The sequence below is a fragment of the Argentina anserina genome, chromosome 7 (genome assembly GCF_933775445.1).
Source record: "Argentina anserina chromosome 7, drPotAnse1.1, whole genome shotgun sequence".
NCBI lineage: Eukaryota > Viridiplantae > Streptophyta > Magnoliopsida > Rosales > Rosaceae > Argentina > Argentina anserina.
In genome coordinates, this window is record NC_065878.1 from 7,670,930 (window position 1) to 7,694,394 (window position 23,465).

The 23,465-nt window shown below is 39.0% G+C and overlaps 2 protein-coding genes across 2 annotated transcripts; one reads left to right on the forward strand and one right to left on the reverse strand.

The window, feature by feature from the left end:
• Window positions 1-5,480: 5,480 nt before the first annotated feature.
• LOC126802922 (uncharacterized) lies at window positions 5,481-13,307 on the reverse strand. The gene is made up of 14 exons (XM_050530638.1): window positions 12,712-13,307; window positions 11,635-11,721; window positions 11,132-11,235; window positions 10,911-10,961; window positions 9,877-10,048; window positions 9,434-9,751; window positions 8,898-9,101; window positions 8,298-8,810; window positions 7,989-8,198; window positions 7,664-7,852; window positions 7,281-7,453; window positions 6,661-6,813; window positions 6,483-6,564; window positions 5,481-6,393 (listed from the first exon to the last, which is right to left on the reverse strand). Exons 1-14 carry the CDS (start codon window positions 13,189-13,191, stop codon window positions 6,004-6,006), a joined length of 3,126 nt encoding a protein of 1,041 aa, XP_050386595.1. The 5' UTR covers window positions 13,192-13,307; the 3' UTR covers window positions 5,481-6,003.
• Window positions 13,308-21,207: 7,900 nt separating this feature from the next.
• On the forward strand, window positions 21,208-22,516 carry LOC126803500 (uncharacterized). Its single transcript, XM_050531297.1, has 2 exons — window positions 21,208-21,802; window positions 22,065-22,516. Exons 1-2 carry the CDS (start codon window positions 21,208-21,210, stop codon window positions 22,514-22,516), a joined length of 1,047 nt encoding a protein of 348 aa, XP_050387254.1.
• Window positions 22,517-23,465: the final 949 nt, after the last annotated feature.

The window sequence follows — 23,465 nt, forward strand, 5'->3', positions numbered from 1 at the left end:
GGAATATGGTCACAAGAAAAATCGATGCAAACGGCGATACTCACGATCACACCCAAAACAGCGGTGCACTCAGGCGACCACACGAAAATCGATTAACTTCCCTTTCAAACCAATCGTGACTCCCCCTGGGTGTTATAAGAAAGGTCAGAATGAAGACAAGAAGAATACTAATAGCGCCCGATATAATATATATTTATACGTTCAAAAGCGAGAACGTAAATAAAAAATTTATCTTTGAAGGTGTGGAGAAGACGGGAGTAGCTTCTCTTGAGTGAAGACTATGCTTGTGAAGTTCGTATTGCTTGCATGAATATGTGGGGGGAGCAATCTTGAATGCTTTGATGCGGGGTCTTGCCGGGCGAATGTGAGGAGACCCTGTGGAGCTGCGGGGATGCGGGGGTCTACAAGGGCTGCGGGCAGGGGTAGCAGGGATCGACGGGGGGCTGCAGGGGTCGGCATGGGCTATCGCTGACAAGGATTGCTGACGGGAAGGTTGCCGGAGGCCGGAGACAAGGGCGGCCGGTGAGAGGAAAAAAAATTTGTAGGGCTCTTAAAGTTCAGGATTTTAGGGCAAAGTGCGTGATAACGTGATGCAGGATGAAAAACTGTATCTTTATTGAATGATATGTGGGTCTATATAAGGCATTACAAAACCACAATCCCGTAGGATTCAGAGTCCTAATCTATTACATAGATGCTAATTTCTCTCCAAATAAGAAACCTACTAGGCTAAGATATAAAAGGGTAGAATAGTAATTCTCTCGGAACACATTTATATTTATTGCTAGAAAATTTTAAAATGGGATATCAAATTGCATAAAATGATTTAATTGATTATTTTCTTTTTTGATAAACATCAAGTCAAAAATTAAATGTAGATGATTAATATCAAATTGAATGTAGACGATTTAATGTATTATCTATATAACTATCTAAAATTTCTTATAAACTTCAATTTAAGCCAAAAAACAAAACTTGTTCATTAGAGGTTATAACTATTTCATATACGTTGATGTTAATTATATATATATATATCAATGAATGAAAAAATAGTTTATCAATTTTATTATGAATTTAGAAGACGAGTGAAATAGTGAATTAATTCGAAAAGATAATTTGTGTGATTAATATACATTTTTCGAGTTGTATATAATAAATAAATTTGAAATAAGGTAGAAAAGAAATTAATTGATAGTAGTCTGATTGACATATAAAATTAGATAATGAGTATTTTAGGAAAACTATATATATATATATATCAATGAATGATAAAAATAGTTTACCAATTTTATTATGAATTTAGAAAACTAGTTGAATAGTGAATTAATTCGAGAATATAGTTTGTGTGATTGTTATACATTTTTTGAGTTGTATATAATAAATAAATTTGAAATAAAGTATGAAAGAAATTAATTGATAATAATTTAATTGATATATCTGTAATACCTTGAATTTTCGGGTTGGCTTTGTATAAATTCTTGTAAGTGATTAAACTTGGAAATTGAATGAAGTCGTATTTTTCGTTTCCTCATCGATGTTAAACCAAACGAAACCGACTTCGGAAAATTTAAATTGAAAAGTGTCTTACTTGTCAACAAGTGAAGGCAGAAAATCAGCGACCCGCTAGCATGTTGAAGCCATTGCACATACCTCTTTGAGGTGGGAGCAAATTTCTATGGACTTTGTGACAGGACTACCTAAGTCCAGGAAGGGTCACGATGCAATATGGGTAATTGTCGATCGATTGACGAAGTCGGCACACTTTCTTCCAGTATCAATGAAGTACTCAGTGGATGTGTTGGGAAAGCTATATGTGGATGAGATAGTGAAACTTCATGGAGTTTCTGTTTCTATTGTTTCTGACCGAGATGCACGTTTCACTTCGAAGTTCTGGGGTGTTTTACAGAAGGCTTTGGGTACTACCTTGGATGTGAGTACAACATTTCACCCTCAGTCTGATGAACAGACAGAACGGGTGAATCAGGTGATGGAGGATATGTTGAGAGCTTGTATTCTTGATTTTAAAGGAAGTTGGGAGGATCACCCGAGACTATTGAGTTTGCCTACAACAATAGTTATCATTCTAGTATTGGCATGGCACCTTATGAGGCTCTTTAGGGTAGATCATGTAGATCACCTATCTGTTGGGCCGAAGTTGGTGATGAAGCACTAATGGGTCCTCGGAGAAGATCTCGATTATTCGAGATAGGATCTGAACATCACAGAGTAGACAGAAGAGCTATGCAGACTTAAAGAAGAGACATATCAAGTTCGAGATTGGCGACCACGTGTTCTTAAAAGTCTCTCCTATGAAGGGGGTCGTGAGATTTGGCAAGAAATGGAAGTTAGCTCCGAGGTATGTTAGGCCCTTTCAGATTTTTGGGAAGGTAGGAGATTTGGCCTATCGACTAGCTTTACCTATGAGCATGTCTGGGGTTCACAACGTCTTCCACATTTCCATGCTGAGGAAGTATGTATTAGATGAGTTACATGTGATTGATCACAATTCCATAGAGGTGAGGGAGAATGTCACCTTTGTTATTGAGCCGGTTCGTATTTTGGATAGATCCACAGAGAAGCTTCGCAGGAAAGAGGTAAAGTTAGTAAAAGTGTTGTGGAGTCACCCATGATGAGGGCGTGCCTCTTGGGAGCTAGAGTCGGACATGAAGACAAAATATCCGCAGTTGTTTGTTGAGTAGAGCACTTGAATTTCAGGACGAAATTCCTTTAAGGGGGGTAGAATGTAATACCCCGAATTTTCGGGTTAGCTTTGTTTAAATTCTTGTAAGTGATTAAACTTGGAAATTGAATAAAGTTGCATTTTTTGTTTCCTCGTTGATGTTAAACGAAACGAAACCGATTTCGGAAAATTTAAATTGAAAAACATTACATTTTCTGTGACTCGAGAGACGACTTTTATTCCATTGCTCGTCTCTGAAAACTTCATTCACGAACGTTGTAGACTCGTCGATACGAGTTCATGGGCATGTCACGCACCTTAATCGGATGTCATGATCGACGGAAACTGGTTTCCGAATTTGGAAAATGTATAAAAAGAGGTTTTTGGGAAACCCTAGTTTCCAAAAACGGAAACTCTCTCTCGTCCCGACCCTCCCTCACAAAATTTCCTCCGTCGATCCCCTCAGCTCCCGCCAGCGTGGCTCTCACTGCCGGTCCCAAGACCACCGCACGCTTGACCGCTCCAACCCCCGGACGAGACGCGCCCTCCCTTGCTGCCGTGAAGCCTCGCTGACGAGCGGCGTTTTCTGCAAATATCCCACCGCTGATTCAAGTTTCGCCACTGGTGAATCAAGCGATAGATCCTTGCAAATCGACCTCTGGGCTGGGTTTAGCACGAAATTGGAGCTCAAATCGGAGGTTTTAACATCGGAGGTGAGTTTGGAACTACCGAAGCTTTTCGGCGATCTGGGTTGCAACGAATGTATGGTTGTGATCTCCTCCTCATGCTCTTCATCTTTCATGTTGGATGTTAGTGGTTTTGTTGAGTCTTGGGAGGAGGTGGTGGACTGGCGCGTGTCGCTAAATTTTCAGAATTATGATTTTTCATCCTTCATTAAATTTCATCTTCATACATTCTTAACAAAAAAATGTTCATCTTCTTCAAACAATATATATTCTTCATGTTGTTTATCATTTTTATGGTTAAAGAATTTCAAAAAAAAACAATTGTGATCTATAATGATTCGTAAGAACAAACAAAAATCGATATGAACATCTATAAGATATATATATATATATATATATATATACAGTCTCTATCCAGAGTGAAGGTTCACTCTGAAATTACAGAGTGAAGTTCCAATTTTGACACACTTTTCGGTCAAATGTTTTCACTATAGGCGATTCAATATTTAAATATGGTATTCAAGATTATCTCTACAAGGTTTCATCCAATTTGACAATGGTTTGAGTTTTCAAAATTGAGATTTACATGACGGTTCATGTTTAACAGTTTTAATTTATTTATTGATTTAATCTAATTTCAATACCTTAACGATGTCCGAATTAGATAAAATTTTGTAGAGATGATCTTGAATAACATACCTCAATATTGAATCGCTTATGGTGAAAACATTTGACCGAAAAGTGTGCCAAAATTGGAACTTCACTCTGTGATTTCAGAGTGAAGTTTCACTTTGGATTGAGACTGTATATATATATATATATATATATATATATACTAATCACAGTAAAAAGTAGCCTTGTATGTCTAAATAATGAGGTATTTTGTGATTTTTTAATTCAAGGGTGTTTTAGGTTTTTTTATGTGGTGTATTTAGTAAAAATATTGGAATGAGAATTGAAATAGGTGGTGTATTAAGTATATGAGTGTGTATTAAGAAATTTATGGTGTGTATTTAAAATTTCTTGCATGAAGACATCATAAAATAAACATAATTTGTTAAAATTTAAACTTGTGAGCTATTAATATGTCACGTAGTAAATGATTTTTTTTTTTGTGTTTAAGATTTTCTTAAGCATCTATTTAAGGGCCTCCAAATATTTTTCCGCCTTAAACCTCTTTAGACACGGGAAACTAACTCTGGCATATCTGTGTTCTGTTTTTCAAACCCAATAATTGATTTGCGGAAAAATGGATCTGGAAATGGAGCACACTCATTGCTGGTTAGAAAAGATTGATGACCCTACAGTCGAGTTGGGTTGCACCAAGTTGGTGATGGAGATCGAGGCCATAATTACGTGTCCCGGTAGATTTTCAGAGGAAGAAGATGAAAACGATGAGGACTACTTCGATATCAACCGACTTTAGCACAAGACGGTGACAGTTATGAGGACACACTCGAACTCGACTTGATCATGGACGACGAAAACAACAGTGGAACGAACCCGACTCGATTTCTCAAGGAAGAAATATCCAAGAAGCTTTTCGACTTGAATGTTCCCTTGAGGCTTGAGTGATCATGAATCCATTATCCATAGCAGAAAAACTATTGAACGATGTCTTTGCGGTTGTGAGAGATCCTATTCGGAAAGCCGACGGCAAGATTTTGTGTATGAGGGCTGTGTTTCATGCTTTTGGGGAAGATGTGGGAGATAAGGTTTTGGATGTGCAGCCCAACTTTGTGCCTGCAAGTTAATTGGCAATGGAGAAGTTGGAGAGGGGGGATTATTGTCGAAGTCCCGACAATGTGTTCGGTTTGACAGGACGACATGGTGGCGGGTTCCGAAGGGACTCGGATGCCGTGTATGCATCTCTACCATGAGAGTTGCATTGTAGAGTGGTTGGAGAAGAGCAAGTATTGCCCACTGTGTCGATATTCTCTGCCAAGTGATTAATAGTAATTGAGTGATTTTCATACTTGTATAAACTTTGATTCGTAGTTGATGATTTATATTCAAATGTATAGAAAATTTAATTGTTAGCTACGCATCAATGCCAGTTGAAGATCAAATTCTGAATGTCCATTCTCATGGTACAATAAAACTATAATGTCAACGTCTAAAATTCATCTGAAGAACAGCCCTCTAGGCCTCTACCACTGAGGAAAGCTATGCAGTTAGTTCAGTTATACAAAACCTAAAAATAAGAACAGTCGGGAACTGCTTTATTCTAATCAAAATTTCTTAAGGAAATTGTCAAAAGAATACATACGACTCACTATTGAAAAAAGAATTTCAAGTTTTTGAGGAATGTTGCTCCTCAAAAACTTGGTAACCATCTCTGCAACTTTATACAAGAATTTAAAGCCTCCATATGCTGCTCAGCTGCAACTGCTTGAAAGCAACTGTCTTTCATCCGCTTCAATGAGTATATCTATTCAGTCAGATAAAAATACCTACAAAAAAAATACGTCTTTTCATGGACCATGCTGTCACTGTTAGAAAAAATAGAGCTTAGCCTCAGTCCTCGAGAAACTTTTCCCGCCTCCAAGTTGAGAAATAACATCAGTCTGTCTGAGATGCCCAGGTGAGTCAGAATTGGAATTCGAGTATTTCAATCGCATACTAGTAACTAGACTCCTACCCCCCAAGCGTCTTCTGCTTGTATCCGTACTTCATTCTCTCAAACAGTTTCTCTTTCGTTTTCCTTTTCTTGTCCATCTTTAGCCTATATCTCTCTTCCCTCTCCCTTTCATAAATTCCTTGCCAATGCACTTCCCCAGTTAATGGCCACAGCCACATCTCCCTAGGATGGTCTCCATCATCTGCTGCTTCTGCTAAATCTTCATCCATACTCTTTAGCAATGTACTATTGAAATATTTTGCCCACATGAATCCTTTGCGTTGCTCAACTGGGTGCTGCTCTTCCAGTGAACCAGAGAGAGGATCTATGTAAACCATCTTTCTTGCACTATGGTAAGCCCAGACATTGACAAGAAGTTCTAATACCCGGCAGTAACAATGCCTTTGCTGTTCATAATTTAAAGAGAAAAAAAGTAAGTGAGGAATGTTAAAACTTCTTGTGGGATCCAAACATACGAGAAGACCTCATAAAATACCTCAGGTTCGGACGAACCCAATAGGCAGATACTTCTCTTAGTAGAGTTGGTGTGCAAAGCATCAAGAGAATCAACAAACATCCTGCAATACAAATCACAATATCAGTTATGTATCTGCAAGTTCCTTTTATTGGCAAAACTTGCGACTCATAAACCCATAACATGCTGTCTAAATTACCGAGAAAACATCACAAACTCAAGGAAGGAGCGAGTTGGCATCACCCAGCTATGCAAAGCAGACCAGTGACCACCGTCCTCTGGCATGGGAGGAAGAGCTTCAGCACTAGATGGCAAGACATACATCTGACGAAATGCGTCTTCAAAAACATTTCTGCAAGAATTTTGGGTGGAAAAAGTTTAGAGAACATCTATCTTCATATATTGATAAAACTATAAGATCAAACGATCCTGTATAATAATTTAAATGCAAAAAAAAAATCTCTAAAAGCCCATATGTCAGTGGGTTCTATGCATGCGCGTTTTGCACCTCATATATCTAAATGTTTAGTTTTGAAGGCAATGTGCTGTGAAGGATGTGCCAATTTCACTTCCCAAATTCATATGCTAATTAAAATATATGCAGCAGGATAAATTTTGCACTACTGACAGTACAGGCAGTCAAGAGGGCATGACAAAAGTTCTAATACTAAAGCTTCCTCTATCCACTGTACAAGTGAGTATCCTTACAACGGGCAATCACGTTAGTTCGCAAGCATTGGCACGTGACAAGTATAACACCATCCCCCAAGTTATCTAAAAACTCGATAATACAGTGTGAATCATATTTCATATATATACCTGCAATGCCCCTCGTTCAATATGTCACATGCAGACCAAAATGTGAGTGCATCTTTGCTTCCTGTAACCCCACCGTTCATGTTCAAGCGTGACCAAAAGTACAACACATCTCCTTTCTTGTTGTCTTGAATTGCTCCGTCCAAAACTTTCTCAGCTTTCTTGGACAGAGATACCTGCTTTAGGAAAACTATGATGAATATGATGTACGGCTACAGAACAATGCACACAACACATGTATGCATGCTTGCATTCATACGAGGCAAAAAGAGGAACAGATGCAATGTATAGATACATCCACTAGGATAAATTTGAGTGTGGGGTGGCTCCTCATGAGACCAACCAAATAGTTTGAAATTAAAATTCACTTCAACAATGAAAAATACCTTCCTACCAGCAGCTTGCCAAGACTGAAACCCAATCCAAGGTCGTTTATGAACATTGTCCACCTTATTTGCAATAGCAAACATTCCTCCCATCTCACAGAGAACATTACGATAGTACGTTTCATTCAATACCGGAAGCCGGCCAACTGCATCTACATCATCTGATTTTGATCTTCGTGACTTTGTAGACTTGCAGATACATTTGCCAAATGAAATTCAGTAAAAAAAAAAAAGTCAGAAACAAAGTATTATTTGGTCCCAAAAGAGGAACAAAGTATTTGAAAAGAAATATAAAAAAATTGGGATAAAGGGAACAAGAACTCACAAGGCTTAGCCCACGGTACAACGAACCATGGTGCAAGAAAGGCCAGGTCCCGAATCCAATGTATATCTCATAAATGCACACTGGCTGGCCGGTCCTCTCAAGTTCTCCTTCATCCCTCTCATTTGCTTCAAACCTAAGCTTTTCAGCTTTCCGGGCATTACGATATATGTCGTCCCATTGACCAGGATCGCTCTCCATTCTTTCTGCTAGCTACAAGTACGCAAAAGATTTACCGGTCAAGATTACATTAACGCATAAAGGCATTGAACTAGACTGATGCAGGTTGTGTAATATCAGATAATACCATACCTCCTCCATTTCTAGCCTCTCATATTCTTCAGAGAGTTCAATTTCTCTCAAAATGTCCCAATCTAATTGAGTTGGAATACCATGTGTCAAAATCTCAGATCCGTTCTCAGATATGTTTGGTGAGTATGAAATTCCAGAATACCCTTCTTCAAGAGCATGAACAACAGAAGAGTTTTCCAAGGATGCCTGATTTTGATTAATGTTTGGCATATCGCCGGTGCCATAATCTACTTCACTCCCAAACAAATTCCACTCCCACATACCCTGTTGAAGCTGGGAGAATGGACCTGGCAACAAAGCATCTGATGGAAAATTTAATACACTCTCCAGAAGCCTTGCATAGCCAGTTATGGATTCTGATGCAAGCAGGTTCATAGCAATCAGTCTTCCAGAGGAAGCAACTGTTCGAGCAAATTTAGAAAGTTTCCCATTTGAAAGCAGAAGAGAGAATGCCTTTAGTAAAGCATCAGGATCTTGTCTTGGAAAAAATACCATGTGAACTCCATCAACTACCTACATTTCCATAAATGTGAAGGACAGTGAGACAGACCCCCACATAGCAATAAACTATCAATACAAGAAGAACTTTTATCAACTCACATATTTCTTCAAAGCGGGAAAATCAGGTGCAATAACTGGGATTCCATAAGTCATGGCACGGATAAGCAATGAAGGAAAACCTTGTTCATCTTGTGAAGAACCATAGAGGACAATATCTGCCATTAATAAAACACTATCAACTTCACCATTCAAGCCGGAATGCCTTACAGAACCTTGAGGAAGTCCTAGACGTGAAGCAACTTCCTGCACAAGAGGACAAGGTATCAAAAATGTGATCCATACTTCATCCTGTTAACTAATGCTAGTGCTATAGACATAGAGTACTATCACACACTTTGAGTAACCTGACCACCTAATGACCACGCAGTGAGTCTCATTTATATTTAACATAATAATAATAATAATAATATTTATAATAATAATAGATTAACCAAAAAATAGAACGAAACAAAATTTTGGGTCACCATTGGCAAAAACGATTTTTTGTTTGGAATTGGGAGACACCTAATTTTTAGATCTGATAGGCTTATATGTCACAACTATTGCGACAAACATGTCTCAGTAGGCATGATTACCTGGAAAGCATCATCGTATTCATCTGATGAATTACCACATAAGAAAACAAATTTGTACAACCCTTCTGCGTCTTTCCTTGCATATTCTATCAATAGTGGTTCTATAGAATGCATCACTACAGCATAGTCTCTTGAAAGCTCATTGAAGAAAAATGAACTTCCGACAACTACAACCAACATATCATCTTCAGTAATACCGTTGTTCTTCCTCAATTGATTCTTGGAGTGTGTTTTACTGTAACTTTCGGCAGACCAAACATCAACTGGGGATCCGGGAATGACCAAGTAATTTCCAGTGTCGATAACACTGTATAGCATCTGAAACAGGAAGAAAGACTATCATAAGAAATATTAAGAGAAAAAGACAAATTTGCACAAAATTTGCAGAATCATAGAATAAGGTGCAAATAAAAATCAACTAAAAAAACAGGTGGCAGATTTACCGGCAAAGTGAAATCTGGAAACACCACAACATCGGGTCTGCTAAAAACACTTCGCCAATGAGAAACAAGATGCTTCCAGCCCATTTCCGCATACAACGGAAGACGCTTAGCAAGTGTATCTTCTTGAATTATCCATATCAGTGGTACTGAACAAAAAGGCTCCTGCATAAGGCTGCATAAATCTAAAACTTACTAGTCATCGCATGTCCAACTTAAGCATTTTATATATGCAGTATTGCAGTTTCTTTTGTACATCTACATTTGGTTATGCTTTATATATATATATATATATATATATCCTTTTTATCTTGTATGATTTTTGTATATATATATATATATACAAATATATATACATCCTTTTTATATTGTATGACTTTTGTGGGAAGCTGTCATATATACGAGAAAAGAAAAAGGGAACAAGTTGGCAACCTGAATAGAGATATTTATATTGTTGCCACGAAGATTGAAAATATATTTAGTTTTAAAATTAGCTTCAAGGACTAAGCAACAGCACCTTAATAACTTTTCCCAACACCACTCAGTAACCATAAAGTTTAATCCCCCTAAATGTAATTATACTAATGAAGTTCTGATCATGATATGAGATCAGAAGGTGACGACCCTTATGAATCGACTATGAAGGCGACTGTTAGCTACATCAGCCCTCAAATTCCTTCATCGTCCACCCTGGCACATCATTGTAATTTTTACCACAAGTAAGAATGGCAAAAACAATATCTTCTCAACTTTCCAGTTTCAATAAAACCTAAATACATAATTAAAGCCTATTGAGCCTTTATTTCCATATGGGATCTACACTTCACACGCTTAAGATCAGTTGAAGTGGGATCAGGAATCCAGATGTTAATATGATATGATACTAAATCCTCTTTTTATACTAACTGGGATATTGGCTCTGTGGTCCATCAAACAAAGCAGAACCACCAAAGTAGTAAATGAAACAGAATTCTTCATACATAATCAAAGAACAATGTAATTCAGCCGGCTACAAAAAGAACGTTAAAGAAACCCACCTTGAAATGAAGTCTTTTGATTCAAGAGAGTCAACAACAACGCCTTCGAAACTGTAAAAATGAAATATGTCAAATATTTCAGTAAGATAAGCAACAATAGATATGGGCTAGTTAAAAGTCACCAAAACAGTATGAAAATTGCCTTAGTAACCAAAACTGAAACACTAATACACAGCCTACGAATATTTAGGCTGAAGAGCCCTAATTTACAACGCACATACATTGACCAGTCAATGAGGCTGTATTTCTCCGGAGCTAAAATAGAAATTGGGCCACCGTGTTCCTCCCACATTTTACGTGCTTTACCATTCGCTATGCAAAAAATCTGTCATATAGGCATTAAAGATCGCATAAATAACATTTCAAACCAGTTACATTTAACATTTAAATTTAACAAAAGGACTGTAGGTCAATATGCAGTTCAGCCACTTTTACAAACGTGAAAATATGCTGCTGCTGCTACTACTACCACGCACGAATAACACCCACTTTCCCTAAGATATACTAGTCATAAAAAGGGCAATGGATAAAGTTTGATTTGAATTCTAAAAATATATTTGTTTTTACTCATCAGCATTGATAGGAAGCTATTCTGCAACTTTTAAATTGACATTAAGCCAGATTTTTTATAAATGTTTCTAGCTATTTTAAGTGTACAGCTTGTTCACTACACAACTTTATTGACTCATTATGAAAAGAAGAAAAAACATACAGAACAACTCACCTTCAGCCTATAACCCAATTTCTTGATATTCTTCATCACAGTAATCAACATCAAGGCATGTGGATCCTTCTTCAGGTTTCCCAAGATCTGACATCATCAAATATAGGCATAACCAATATGAAAAGCAACAGTGCACATACATGAAAAACAAAACCATTTTGGCAGCATTGTATCCAAATATAATGAGGCACCTAACCCTCCATCTAATGACAATAAGATTTGAATATGAAAGCCTGTTATGAATTACTTCTAATAGAGTGGATATAATGAGTTCAGTATCCGAATTGAAAAAGAAGGACCTAAGGATTGCTTCACGTGAAGAAAGAAGATAACTTACTAAAAAAGCCATCCAGAAAACCCTCCAGACTGCGGATACATATAGCTAAAGAATACATATATACCCAACATATGTGGATACTTGTAGAACCTCACAAGCTTAGGTTTCTCACTCTACTAAGCAAGTTAATGTCTTGATCGTGATGGCAAGTCAATCATATCCACATCAGCAGAAAATGTTTACCAAATTGACATGTTGCCATCCTCCTCCCTTCTCAAAATTCGAAGCAGCAAGCATTCAAACTTCTAAAACACATGACCACAAACCAACTAATTTACCACTGTTATACTTCCTCTATCCATGTTCAATTAACTCTAATAATGTACTCTCTACTAGCTTTTCTAAACAATGTTTCTTGACTCTCTGTATCACAAGGAAACCTCCCTCTCGGACCTTAATTAAGACTTGGCCATCCTCTGCATAGACTCATTTACCTTGTTTCGATCTTACCAAACTTTCTCATACTTTGTTGCCTAAACTCGAGTATAGTATTCCTCTTAACTGATTAAAACTATGTGATAGTAAACAAATAAATAATCGAACCACTAAACTCGAAAACTTGAGCTGAAAGATACTGCAAAGCACTAATCTCTATCTCATTTCTTCCTTATAAATTAAACTTCGAAACAACCACTGCAATTTTCAATACAACTGATCAACTGAACTAAAACTGGAATCGGATATAGAAATTATATACTAAAATCAAGCAATGCATATCTCAAGAGCTAGTTAATACTCACAAGAGCTATCCGCGGCGGCCGGACACCGATTCTCGGCAGCTTCCTCGCCTCACCGAGCCCATCCTCCTTAATCAACCTCCTCGGTACAAACCTTAACGAGCTCCCAAACTTCAACCCTTGGCTCAACAACCACCCTCTCTCACTCCCTTGCCTGAACACCGAAGTCATCGAGCTCTGCAACACCATCGTCGCCACCGCGAATCCGAACACGACGAAGATGAGGAGGGAGTAGAACACCGACTTCCCTTTGAAAAATCCCTTGCGGATGAAGCGGTGGTGCGGCCGCTGGCGCAGGGACGAAGACGACGAAGGGCCGCAATCCGGTAGGCCGTGGTCACGGGAGCGGTGGTGGTGGCTAGGGTTAGGGTTGCGTTTGAAAGGGACACGATCGCGAATCGAGTGGAAGCCTAGATCGTTGGCGCCGGCGGCGGCATTGTCTTCCGGGATGGGCGGCGGAGGAGTGGAGGAGTTGCGGCCCATGGAATCTGGTAGAGCAGAGGAGTTTGGATGGCCGGAAAGTGAGTGGAGGCGTCGGAGAAAGTGGTGGTGACTGAGCGAGGTGGCATGTGAAGAGAGAGAGAGAGAGGAAGAGAGAGGATTTTCTCTCTCTATTCTGTTTTGTTGAAGCGACTGAGAATTATTTTTTAAAATACTTAGCGTACAAAATAGTATCCACGCGTACGTCTAAACTCTGGTTTATTTGCACACTTTGTGAATATAAATACATGATTTTAACCGTTCAAAAATTTAGTTTATTACTGAAGATCATTTCTATAAAAATCAACATAAACAAAAATCGTCTTCATAGTCGATTGCATCAAACAAATGAACGGTTGATCATGAGACTACTAATTTTCACCATAACCGTTCATTTGTTTGATGCAATCGACTATGAAGACGATTTTTGTTTATATTGATCTTTTACAGAAATGATCTTTAGTAATAAACTAAACTTTTGAACGGTTAAAATCATGTATTTATATTCGCAAAGTGTGCAAATAAATGAGAATTTGGACACACGCGTACATACTAGTTTGTACGCAAGTTTTTCCCATTTTTGAATTCATTTTTTTTATTTACGGAAAGGGTAAAAACGAGGAACGCGTTTTCCAACTTAATTATGGGAAAAAAAAAATTGAACAGTGACTTGCTAGGACAAGAAAAGGTCCACACGTATATCATATGTCACACATACAGAAGCTCTCATTAGGTGAAACCTAATTTTACATAACAAGTTTAACTATTGGATTTGTTTTTGGTAATTCTACCATTGATGCGACCAAGTTTATTGATTCAAACACTGTCACTGAGGCTATGGTGTTACGTGACGGCTTACATACTGCAGTTCTCAATCATTTATCTCATGATGTGCTTGTAACGGGTGATTCCAAAATTTTGATTCAAGCCCTCTATAGGGTCGTTGTGTTATTCCCTAGGGGATTCCATCTTTGGTTCAAGGCTTCTCAATTGCAATTTGTAATTTTTAGACATGTTCATAGAGAGGCGATCGAGTTTTGTTGTTGATAAATTCCCTTTCGTTGTCCTGTTTTACTTCAACTGCAGCAACTTTGGAATTGTTTTGTCCCTTATGTTACACATGAAGGGAATACAGTTTTAGTTTCTCTCAAAAGAAAGTGAGGCTGGAAAACTTGCAGTAATGTAACATCTTCATTCTTCAAGCGATCGATGTGATGTTGACTAGGCAGGCTAGCCGTACACAAGGAATATTGAATGCCAAACCAAACCCAAGACGCGTGAGAGTAATGACTAGATCATCCTCTTACCCTCACAGCTAGTGTGCGTCTCAGGTTGATCTTCACTTTCAATTCACCTTCCAAAAGAGCCATGGGCTCATCGCATGTCGCCAATTCATTCTCGCACGCCATGCATGGCATGCATATCACTGCGGCATATATATATATATATATAGTTCCACACTTCCACAATATTCAGCTTAAAAATTAAAATGAATTATGAGGTGGTGAAGCTGCAATTTGATTCAAAATCTAGTTGTTAATAGCATACATAAAAAAGAGTTGAATTGAAGTAGATAAAAACTTTCACACACAAAAATAAAAAAATAAAAACGGGAAAATGTAGATCAGACAGACATATAGAAGTACAGGATTACAGAAGCTGGAGGTGCACGTGCGACGTACGTCTGGTGGTTATATGCCAAGAGGAAACCATCCAGTATATATGAAGGTCGATCAGATCGAGTCCAGTGTGTATAGTACGTAGAAATGTAGTTGTTGTGATTTCACCTCATGCATGGCTTCGCAAATTGCAACCACTCAATGTGGTCTTTAGAATCAAACAACCAAACGTTTGTGACGCCTCAATGCCTCCATTTCTGTTGCGTGCATCCCAATCTAAACTGACGTACGTATACTTTGCGAATTGGATTGAATTCATCATGTAACCGATGGATACGCTAATATGAATCAACAAGAACACCCCCAGACAATTCTGAACCAAAACGAGAGCAACAACTCGTAAATGCCGAAACTAAATTTTAGTTATCATACCAGAAGACGTCACTAAGCTTCCCTTCCGCAACCAAGACCATGGTCGATGTCGATCTACCACCAAACACAGAGAACAAGACACTATACCTGCTCTCCACGTAGGAAGGCAAGCCCCGGTTTATCTCCGAGTCTCCGAAGTCAAGGAATGGTTCTTGTAATCCACTAATTTCATAGGTTTTGTCTTCCGATTTTTCCGTAAAACACATTAAGACAAGAAATCTGGAATTTCGGCCGATAAATGCATGGAGTGGCTCGACAGCCTCGACTCGCACACTTGTGATTTCGTGGTGTATATCTCATTAACTCATTTGGTTCTCAGAACACGATCAGTGCCACCCAGATTAAGGAGTTGGCCAAAAGCTTCGAAAAGAACGGGAAGCCTTCTGTGTGGGTCATAATGCCGCCGGGTCACGACTTGAATGACGAGTTCCGACGTCCTAAATGGCGGCCGGAACGTCTCGAAAGCGCACGAATGAAGGAAAGCAGGGATTACTAGTACGTGTACAAGTGAGTGTAACAACTGGAGATACAGGCGCACGTGTGGAGCAGACGAGGGTTGTGAAGAGTAATGTGATGGCGGAGTTGCAGAGAGTGAGTGACTTAGTGGTGAATCAGAATGGGAAATGAGGTGACATCAGGAGGGCTGTGTGATTAAGAACAAGATAAAATGAGGCAAATGGTCAGATATTTATAGTAAAGGAGCAACACCAAACTTCTTGATATAACAAGAAATTTAGTATTGCTCATTTACTTTCAAAACTTTCACTAACTCATATATACTAAACTTAAAAGGTATGAACTTGTATTTATTTTTCTTACTCAATTACATCATATCTATCCTATATATAACCTACTACACATTCCACTAATTCCACAAATCACGTCCGTGATTTTTGGCGTAAATCACGCTAACACTCCCCCTCAAGTTAGCGCATACACATCAACCATGCCAAACTTGCTAAGTGAGTCATAAAAAGCCTTCTTAGACATTCCTTTTGTGAGCATATCGGCAAGTTGCTCTTCTGTATGAACAAAAGGAAAACTAATGATCTTTACATCTAGCTTCTCCTTTATAAAGTGACGATCAACCTCCATATGTTTTGTACGATCATGTTGCACAGGATTCTATGAGATATCAATAGCTGTCTTGTTGTCACAGAATAGCTTCATAGCATTCTTAGGCTTAATACCCAAGACTTGTAGCAAATTTGAAAGCCATAACAATTCACACACTCCCTGACAAATTTGAAAGCCATAACAATTAACACATTCCCTGAGCCATACCTTTGTATTCTGCTTCAGCACTAGATCGAGCTACCACTTTTTGTTTCTTACTCTTCCATGTATCAAGATTACCTCCAACAAAGGTAAAGTACCCTGATGTGGATCTCCGATCTGTAATATTTCCACCTCAGTCTGCATCTGTGAAGCCACAAACCTCAAGGATATTATTGTGATTAGAGAACATTACTCCTCTTCTTGGAGCTGACTTCAAATACCTCAAAATCCTTACAACAGCATCCATGTGGTCCACACTGAGATTATGCATGAACTGACTCACAACACTTACTGCATACGCAACATCTGGTCTGGTATGTGATAAATAAATCAGGCGTCCAACTAACCTCTGATAACGAGGTTTTTCAGTAGGCACTTGATCTGGATATTCTGCTAGCCGATGGTTCTGCTCAATAGGGGTATCAATGGGAGTGCAATCCAGCATACCGGTCTCTGTTAGTAGATCAAGGATGTACTTCCTCTGACACAGATAGATACCATCATTTCCACGGGCTACCTCAATGCTCAAGAAGTACTTGAGTGTACCTAGGTCCTTCATCTCAAACTCGGTGGCTAGCTGTTTATGTAATCTATCTATCTCAACAGTATCATTCCCTGTAACTATCATATCATCAACATATATAATTGGGCTGTTACCTTCCCTTGTTGATGTTTGAGAAATAACGTGTGGTCTGAATTACTCTGTTTGTAGCCAATTTTTCTCATAAACTGTGAGAATCTTCCAAACCAAGCACGAGGTGACTGTTTAAGACCATACAAAGACTTTCTCAATCTGCATACAAAGTTACTTGGAGAAGCAGACACATATCCAGGCGGAAGATCCATGTACACTTCCTCTGTTAGTTCTCCATGAAGGAATGCATTCTTAACATCAAACTGTCTAAGTGGCCAGTTTAAGTTAGCAGCACAAGAGAGCAATACCCGAATAATGTTTATTTTTGCAACAAGTGCAAATGTCTCATCATAGTCTATGCCATATGTCTGAGTGAACCCATTTGCTACTAGGCGTGCTTTATACCAGTTCATTGACCCATCTGGATTATGCTTCATTGTAAACACACAACGACATCCCACAGTCTTCTTGCCATGTGGTGGAGATACAAGCTCCCAAGTATTGTTCTTTAGTAATGCTTCCATCTCTTCCTTCATCGCTTTCCTCCATTTTGGATTTCCCAATGCATCCTGCACTTTGTTAGGTATTGATACAGCAGAAATTTGATTCACAAATGATTCATATGACTTAGACAATCTTTTGGTAGACATAAAATTTGCCACAGGATACTTAGCTTTAGCCTGAAGGGTAGGTTCATAATTTTTTGTTGGCTGACCCCTAGTAGACCTATTTGGTAAGACATATTGTCTACTATTAGCTTCACCAATATTAGCCTCAATAGAATGACTAACCTCAGGTGAGTGATCTTCTGTACCAGGGGAACGTTGGTCAGGGGAATAAACAACAGTAGGGGACGCATAAGGGGCAACTAGTGTTATAATAGCTCATGTCCTCAAAGAAAGTAACATCCATAGTGACATAATACTTCTTGGTAGGTGGATGATAGCACTAGTACCCTTTCTGATGGCCTCCATACCCAACAAATACACATTTAACTGCCCGGGCATCCAACTTAGACCTCTGATGTTTTAAAAGATGGACAAAAGCAACACAACCGAAAACACGAGCAAAAAGATTATGAAAAGAAGGTAATGAGACATGAGATGCAAACACCTCATATAGAACTTTTCCTTGAAGGACACGAGAGGGAAGACGATTAATGAGGTGGGCGGAAGTTATGACAGCATCACCCCAAAGGTACTTAGGCATATGGGCACTAAAAAGAATACACCGAGCCATATCAAGTAAATGACGATTTTTCCGTTCAGAAACGCCATTCTGCTCAAGTGTGTAAGGACATGTTGTTTGATGAACAATTCCATGTGTTTAAAAAACTCCTGAAAGACACGATTCACATATTCCACCCCCCCCATTATTAGAACGAAAAACTCTAATTGTGGCATTATATTGTGTTTGGACAGTGATATAGAAGGCTTGAAAAGCCAAAAAAACCTCATCTTTAGTTCTGAGAAGAACAATCCATGAAAGACGGGTGCAATCATCAATAAATGACACATAATATCGCATGTCTGACACAGTAGACTCTTTGGAAGGTCTCCAAACATCATAATGAATTAATTCAAAAGGAAGAGTATGTTTATTAGAAGTACTATGAGAATAAGTAGAGCGATGACTCTTACCCAAAACACATGTCTCACAACGCAAAGAAGACTCATCCACACTAATAAACAAGGAAGACATAGATTTTTTCATAACACTAAAAGATGGATGCCCTAAGCGACGATGCCATAACCAAACTTCACTTAACTTGTCAGAAGTGGAGATTAAAGCGGTCTGAGACTGTGCCCCTGCTTTCTCCCCCGCATATGTCTGATCTAGATGAAACAACTGGCCCCTCAGATACCCCCGACCAATTAACTCCCCGGTGAGAAGATCCTGAAATAGCACATACATAGGAAAAAATGTCACAGAGCACTGAGCATCAGCCGTCAATTGGGGAACAGATATCAAATGATGAGATAAAGCAGGTACATAGAGCACATTGTGAAGTTCTATGGTGGGAGTAATACGAACGAACCATTTCCCTAACACGGGGAATGCTTCACCATTAACATTAGTAACATAGGGTACAGGTGGAGAAGACAGTATGGTAAAATAAGATTTGTCGTAAGTCATATGATCAGATGTACCAGAATCAATAATCCATGTATCAAAACTAACAAAGTTAGAAATATTGAAAGCCATATCAAGTTGACCACGACCAGCGATGGAGGCTGTAAGTGCTCCTCTAATGGTATGATGATCATGCCCGACCACTCCAAATGAACCACTGTCAGAACTCTTGACATAGACTTCAAATTTTGGAGCAGCATTTTAACGGAGAACTCTCAGCTTCGTCTCCAGAACCCATTGAAAAACAAATTAAAAATCAGGAATTATACAGCGAAAAACACCAAAAACGGATATGAACTGGTCGTGGGTGCACGTGCACTGTCGGTGAACCCGCACTCACAACCAAGATTTTCAAAACTGGGCCGGGTCGAATCTGCCGGGTTAGGTTGCAATTGCCGGGTCGGGTTGAACTTTCCGGGTCAGGTTGAACAGCCCGGTTCGGATCGATATTGGGCCGGGTCGGGTTGAGTAAAAAATGGGTCGGGCGGGTCGAGTCGGATATGTGGGGATTCGATTCTTAAAGCTCGGCGACTTGAGGGGCTGAAACTAGTCGAACTAGTTCGGAGCGCGGCGATGGAGAGCTCGCGACGATAGTGAGTTCGCGGCGATGGAGAGCTGGAGAGGAGGAAGCGCCGAAAGTAGCGGCAGCAGCGGCGAAAGAAACGGACCCGGGTTTGGCTTGGAATGCAGGAGGAGCGGATCCGGATTTTGTTGTCGTTTAAGGGCGAAGCGGAGCGCCGAGATGGTTGTCGGACCTCATTGGACGGGATGCCGAGAAGAAACGAGTGGCCGCACAAATGAAGCGCCTAGCCGGCGGCGACGAGCTTGGACAGATACTTAGCTCTGATACATAGAGAAAAAAACGAAGCTCCGATTCGGGTCGTTGGGTGGTTGGAGCAGTCACCTCCGTGCTTCCGTGGTGGTATCGTCGTCGGTGGCAAGACAAGCGGCGGCAACCAAAAAACCCATAAAATAAAACAGAGACTCGGCTCTGATACCAACTTAAAAGGTATGAACTTGTATTTATTTTTCTTGCTCAATTACATCATGATCTATCCTATATATAACCTACTACACATTTCACTAATTCCACAAATCATGTCCGTGATTTCTGGTGTAAATCACGCTAACAACTAAGACCAAAATATTATCCATCGATAGATGGAAGTCTTATCCATTAATAGACGGAACTTCAACAGCAACTAGGTCTAGAGGGAGATTATGAGCATTACGTTCATGCATAACTTCCATACCAAGGAAAAGCCATGGATGAGTTTGTTTCTCACTTATCTAAGGGCATCTCCATCCATCTATCCAAAACTTATACCCAAACTCAAATTCTAGGTCACCCAAACTCATTTTGGGCACCTTAATTGTTTATCTCCAACAAGAGTAACCCAAACTCATACCCAATTTTATACTTTAATCAATTTATATTTTATATCATTATAATTTAGCAATTTCTTGTATTTATTCATCATATATAATATATATGTTATTTAATTAAAAAGCAACAACAAAAATTTTATTTTCTGAAAATAGTAAAATGTTAATTTTGACTCGATTTGCTTACTCCAACTAAAATACAAATATGTGTGTTTGTCACATGTAAAATGTTTACAGGGCGATGAGATTGCGGTTTAGATTTTCATCCACCACGTGTCAATGCCTATCTCTAAAAAATACAATTTCGATAAGAAATTTGATTTTAAATTAAATGAATATTGACGCACTACGTGTCGCTGCTTGATAGGTTGGTGAGATTGGGTTTGTGATTTTTATCTATGTCATATCCTATTTCATTGTATTTAAATAACATACCCCGGAAATACATCAAAGTCACCAATTCACAAACATTTCTCTCCCTCGAATTAGAATTTGAGCTTCTCTATTTTCGATTGATAACTTTATTGATTTGCAGCAATGAATAGGCTTCGAAAACTGCTGAAGAAGGAGGAAGAAGATTCCATTACAAGGAATCGTCAAAGAGCCTTAGTAATGCAAGTAGCTACTTCAGAAATCCAAAGGATCCAGGAGGAAGAATCGCAATGGGGTGTTTCTCGAGAAGGCAGGCGGTACATCCCAATAGAGCGGGAAGATATGGATCAGCGATTGAAGGCTCTGTACTTCACTTCACCATGTAGGTTTCAAGGTGATATTTTTTGTAGAAGATACAGAATGCGCCCTTATTTATTTGACCAGATGATGCATGAAGTTGCCAACCACAATCCTTACTTCGTCCAAATGCGTGACACTTCCGGTAGAGTTGGTTTCTCTGTCGAACAGAAGCTAACATGTGCCATGAGGATGCTTGCTTACGGCCTTATTGAGGATCTGTGTGATGAGGTCCTTGACATAGTTGAATCTTCAGCTATGGAGATTTTGCAACACTTTACCAAAGCAATCTGGAATGTGTACCACAAGCATTACCTATGTCGATCATTACCGGCGGATTTGCAGTGGTTGCTCAATATGGTTGATAAAAGAGGGTTCCCTGGAATGGTTGGAAGTCTCGAATGTATGCACTTGAGTTGGAAGAACTGTCCCACTTCATGGCAAGGGCATTTCACCAGTCATAAAAGGAAAACCGACAATCATTCTGGAGGCGGTTGCATCGTATGATACTTGGATTTGGCATGCATATTTTGGACTTCCAAGTTCTCTTAATGACATCAATGTCCTTGGAATGTCTCCACTATTTGATGATGTATGCAAAGGAGAATCTCCTTGAGTGAAGTACCGTGTAGCATCTCAAGATTATGGCCAATGCTACTACCTAGTCAACGCGATCTACCCTAAATGGGGGAATTTTCTGAAAGCAATGAGAAATCCAATTACGCCACAACAAGCTCACTTCACAAAGATGCAAGAGTCATTCAGAAAACATGTGGAGAGGACATTTGAAATTCTCCTAGCTCGCTTTGCAATTGTGAGAGGACCTAATCGTGGATGGGCCAGGGAAGATCTCTTATACATTATGATGACATGTATTATTTTACACAATATAATTGTGGAAGATGAGTGCGAGGAAGAAGAGGATATGGTAATTGACCGAGATGAGATCACAACAATGCCAAGGGCTGCAAAAGTATATGATATGTATGATAATGATCATCAAGTTGAGCATAACATCTCCGCTCTGATGAATTGTTGCATCGATACCAAGGGCTTAGATATCCAATTATGCATAATTATCTCCAAGAAGATTTGGTTAAACACCTATGGAATGTGAAGGTGCATGCTTGCATAACCGTAGATGATATGGGATTTTAATGTATTTTTTATGCTTTTAATAATCTCTAAGGCTTTGCCTATATTCGAGATCGTGTTCTCCTTGGTCTGCAATTCTTTGCATCTGGATTAACAGTTCTGATGAAGAGTTTTTGACAACCTTCTTCTTAGCTACCTTTTGAGCTTTTTGGCCAAGGGAGCGTGCATGTACACTTGAAGGGCTAAAAGAGTGATCACCTTGTGTGCCTTCTTGCTCCAAGTTAATAGGTGATAGACCACTTGAAAAATTCATAGATGGAGGATGCTAAACTTTGGTGTGTCCTTTAATATTGGCCAACAATGTGCAAACTCAAACTCATCCACTTGAGTTTTTGCACGATAGGCAGACTTAGCTTGTATTTCCTATATGTAAGAAGAGAGTAAATATTAGTACGTTTATGTAAAAGAGGTTGCACATAATTATAAAATTATCATTTAGTATATTGACACATATACATGCATTTAAACAAGTACGTACACAAATAAACTTATGTGTCTATCATAATGTATTTATAATTAACACAATAGCCTTTAACGTAATCGAACATGTGCATCATATTAGTTAATTGCTAGTAACAAATTTAGGAGCGCAAGCATAACAATCATATAAATGTAACAATATTATTTCAATATATATTGCTAAATTTAATTACGAAGGATGATTACCTCTTCGAGAGAATTTTCACCGCTTGCACGAGCGGCCGCCACCAAATTAAGAGATTCATGCCATCTTCGGCAAACTGGTCTAATCTTTCTCCAACGAGATTCACACCCTCCTCCGGATCTATGAGCTCCATCAATCGGCTTCACCGTAAGGTAGACTTCATGTATACGCTCCCACAATTTTTTGAATTCTTTCTTGTTAGTCGTATAACCATCTTCACTAATTATAACCACTACTATGCACAAAG

Coding starts and splice junctions, on each gene's coding strand:
- LOC126802922 (XM_050530638.1), bottom strand. CDS start 13,191: ATGGGCCGCAACTCCTCCACTCCTCCGCCGCCCATCCCGGAAGACAAT. Junction 11,236..11,634: donor AATTGGGTTATAGGCTGAAG/GTGAGTTGTTCT, acceptor CCTATATGACAG/ATTTTTTGCATAGCGAATGG. Junction 7,853..7,988: donor TGTACCGTGGGCTAAGCCTT/GTGAGTTCTTGT, acceptor TGTATCTGCAAG/TCTACAAAGTCACGAAGATC.
- LOC126803500 (XM_050531297.1), top strand. CDS start 21,208: ATGAATAGGCTTCGAAAACTGCTGAAGAAGGAGGAAGAAGATTCCATT. Junction 21,803..22,064: donor AATGGTTGGAAGTCTCGAAT/GTATGCACTTGA, acceptor GCTACTACCTAG/TCAACGCGATCTACCCTAAA.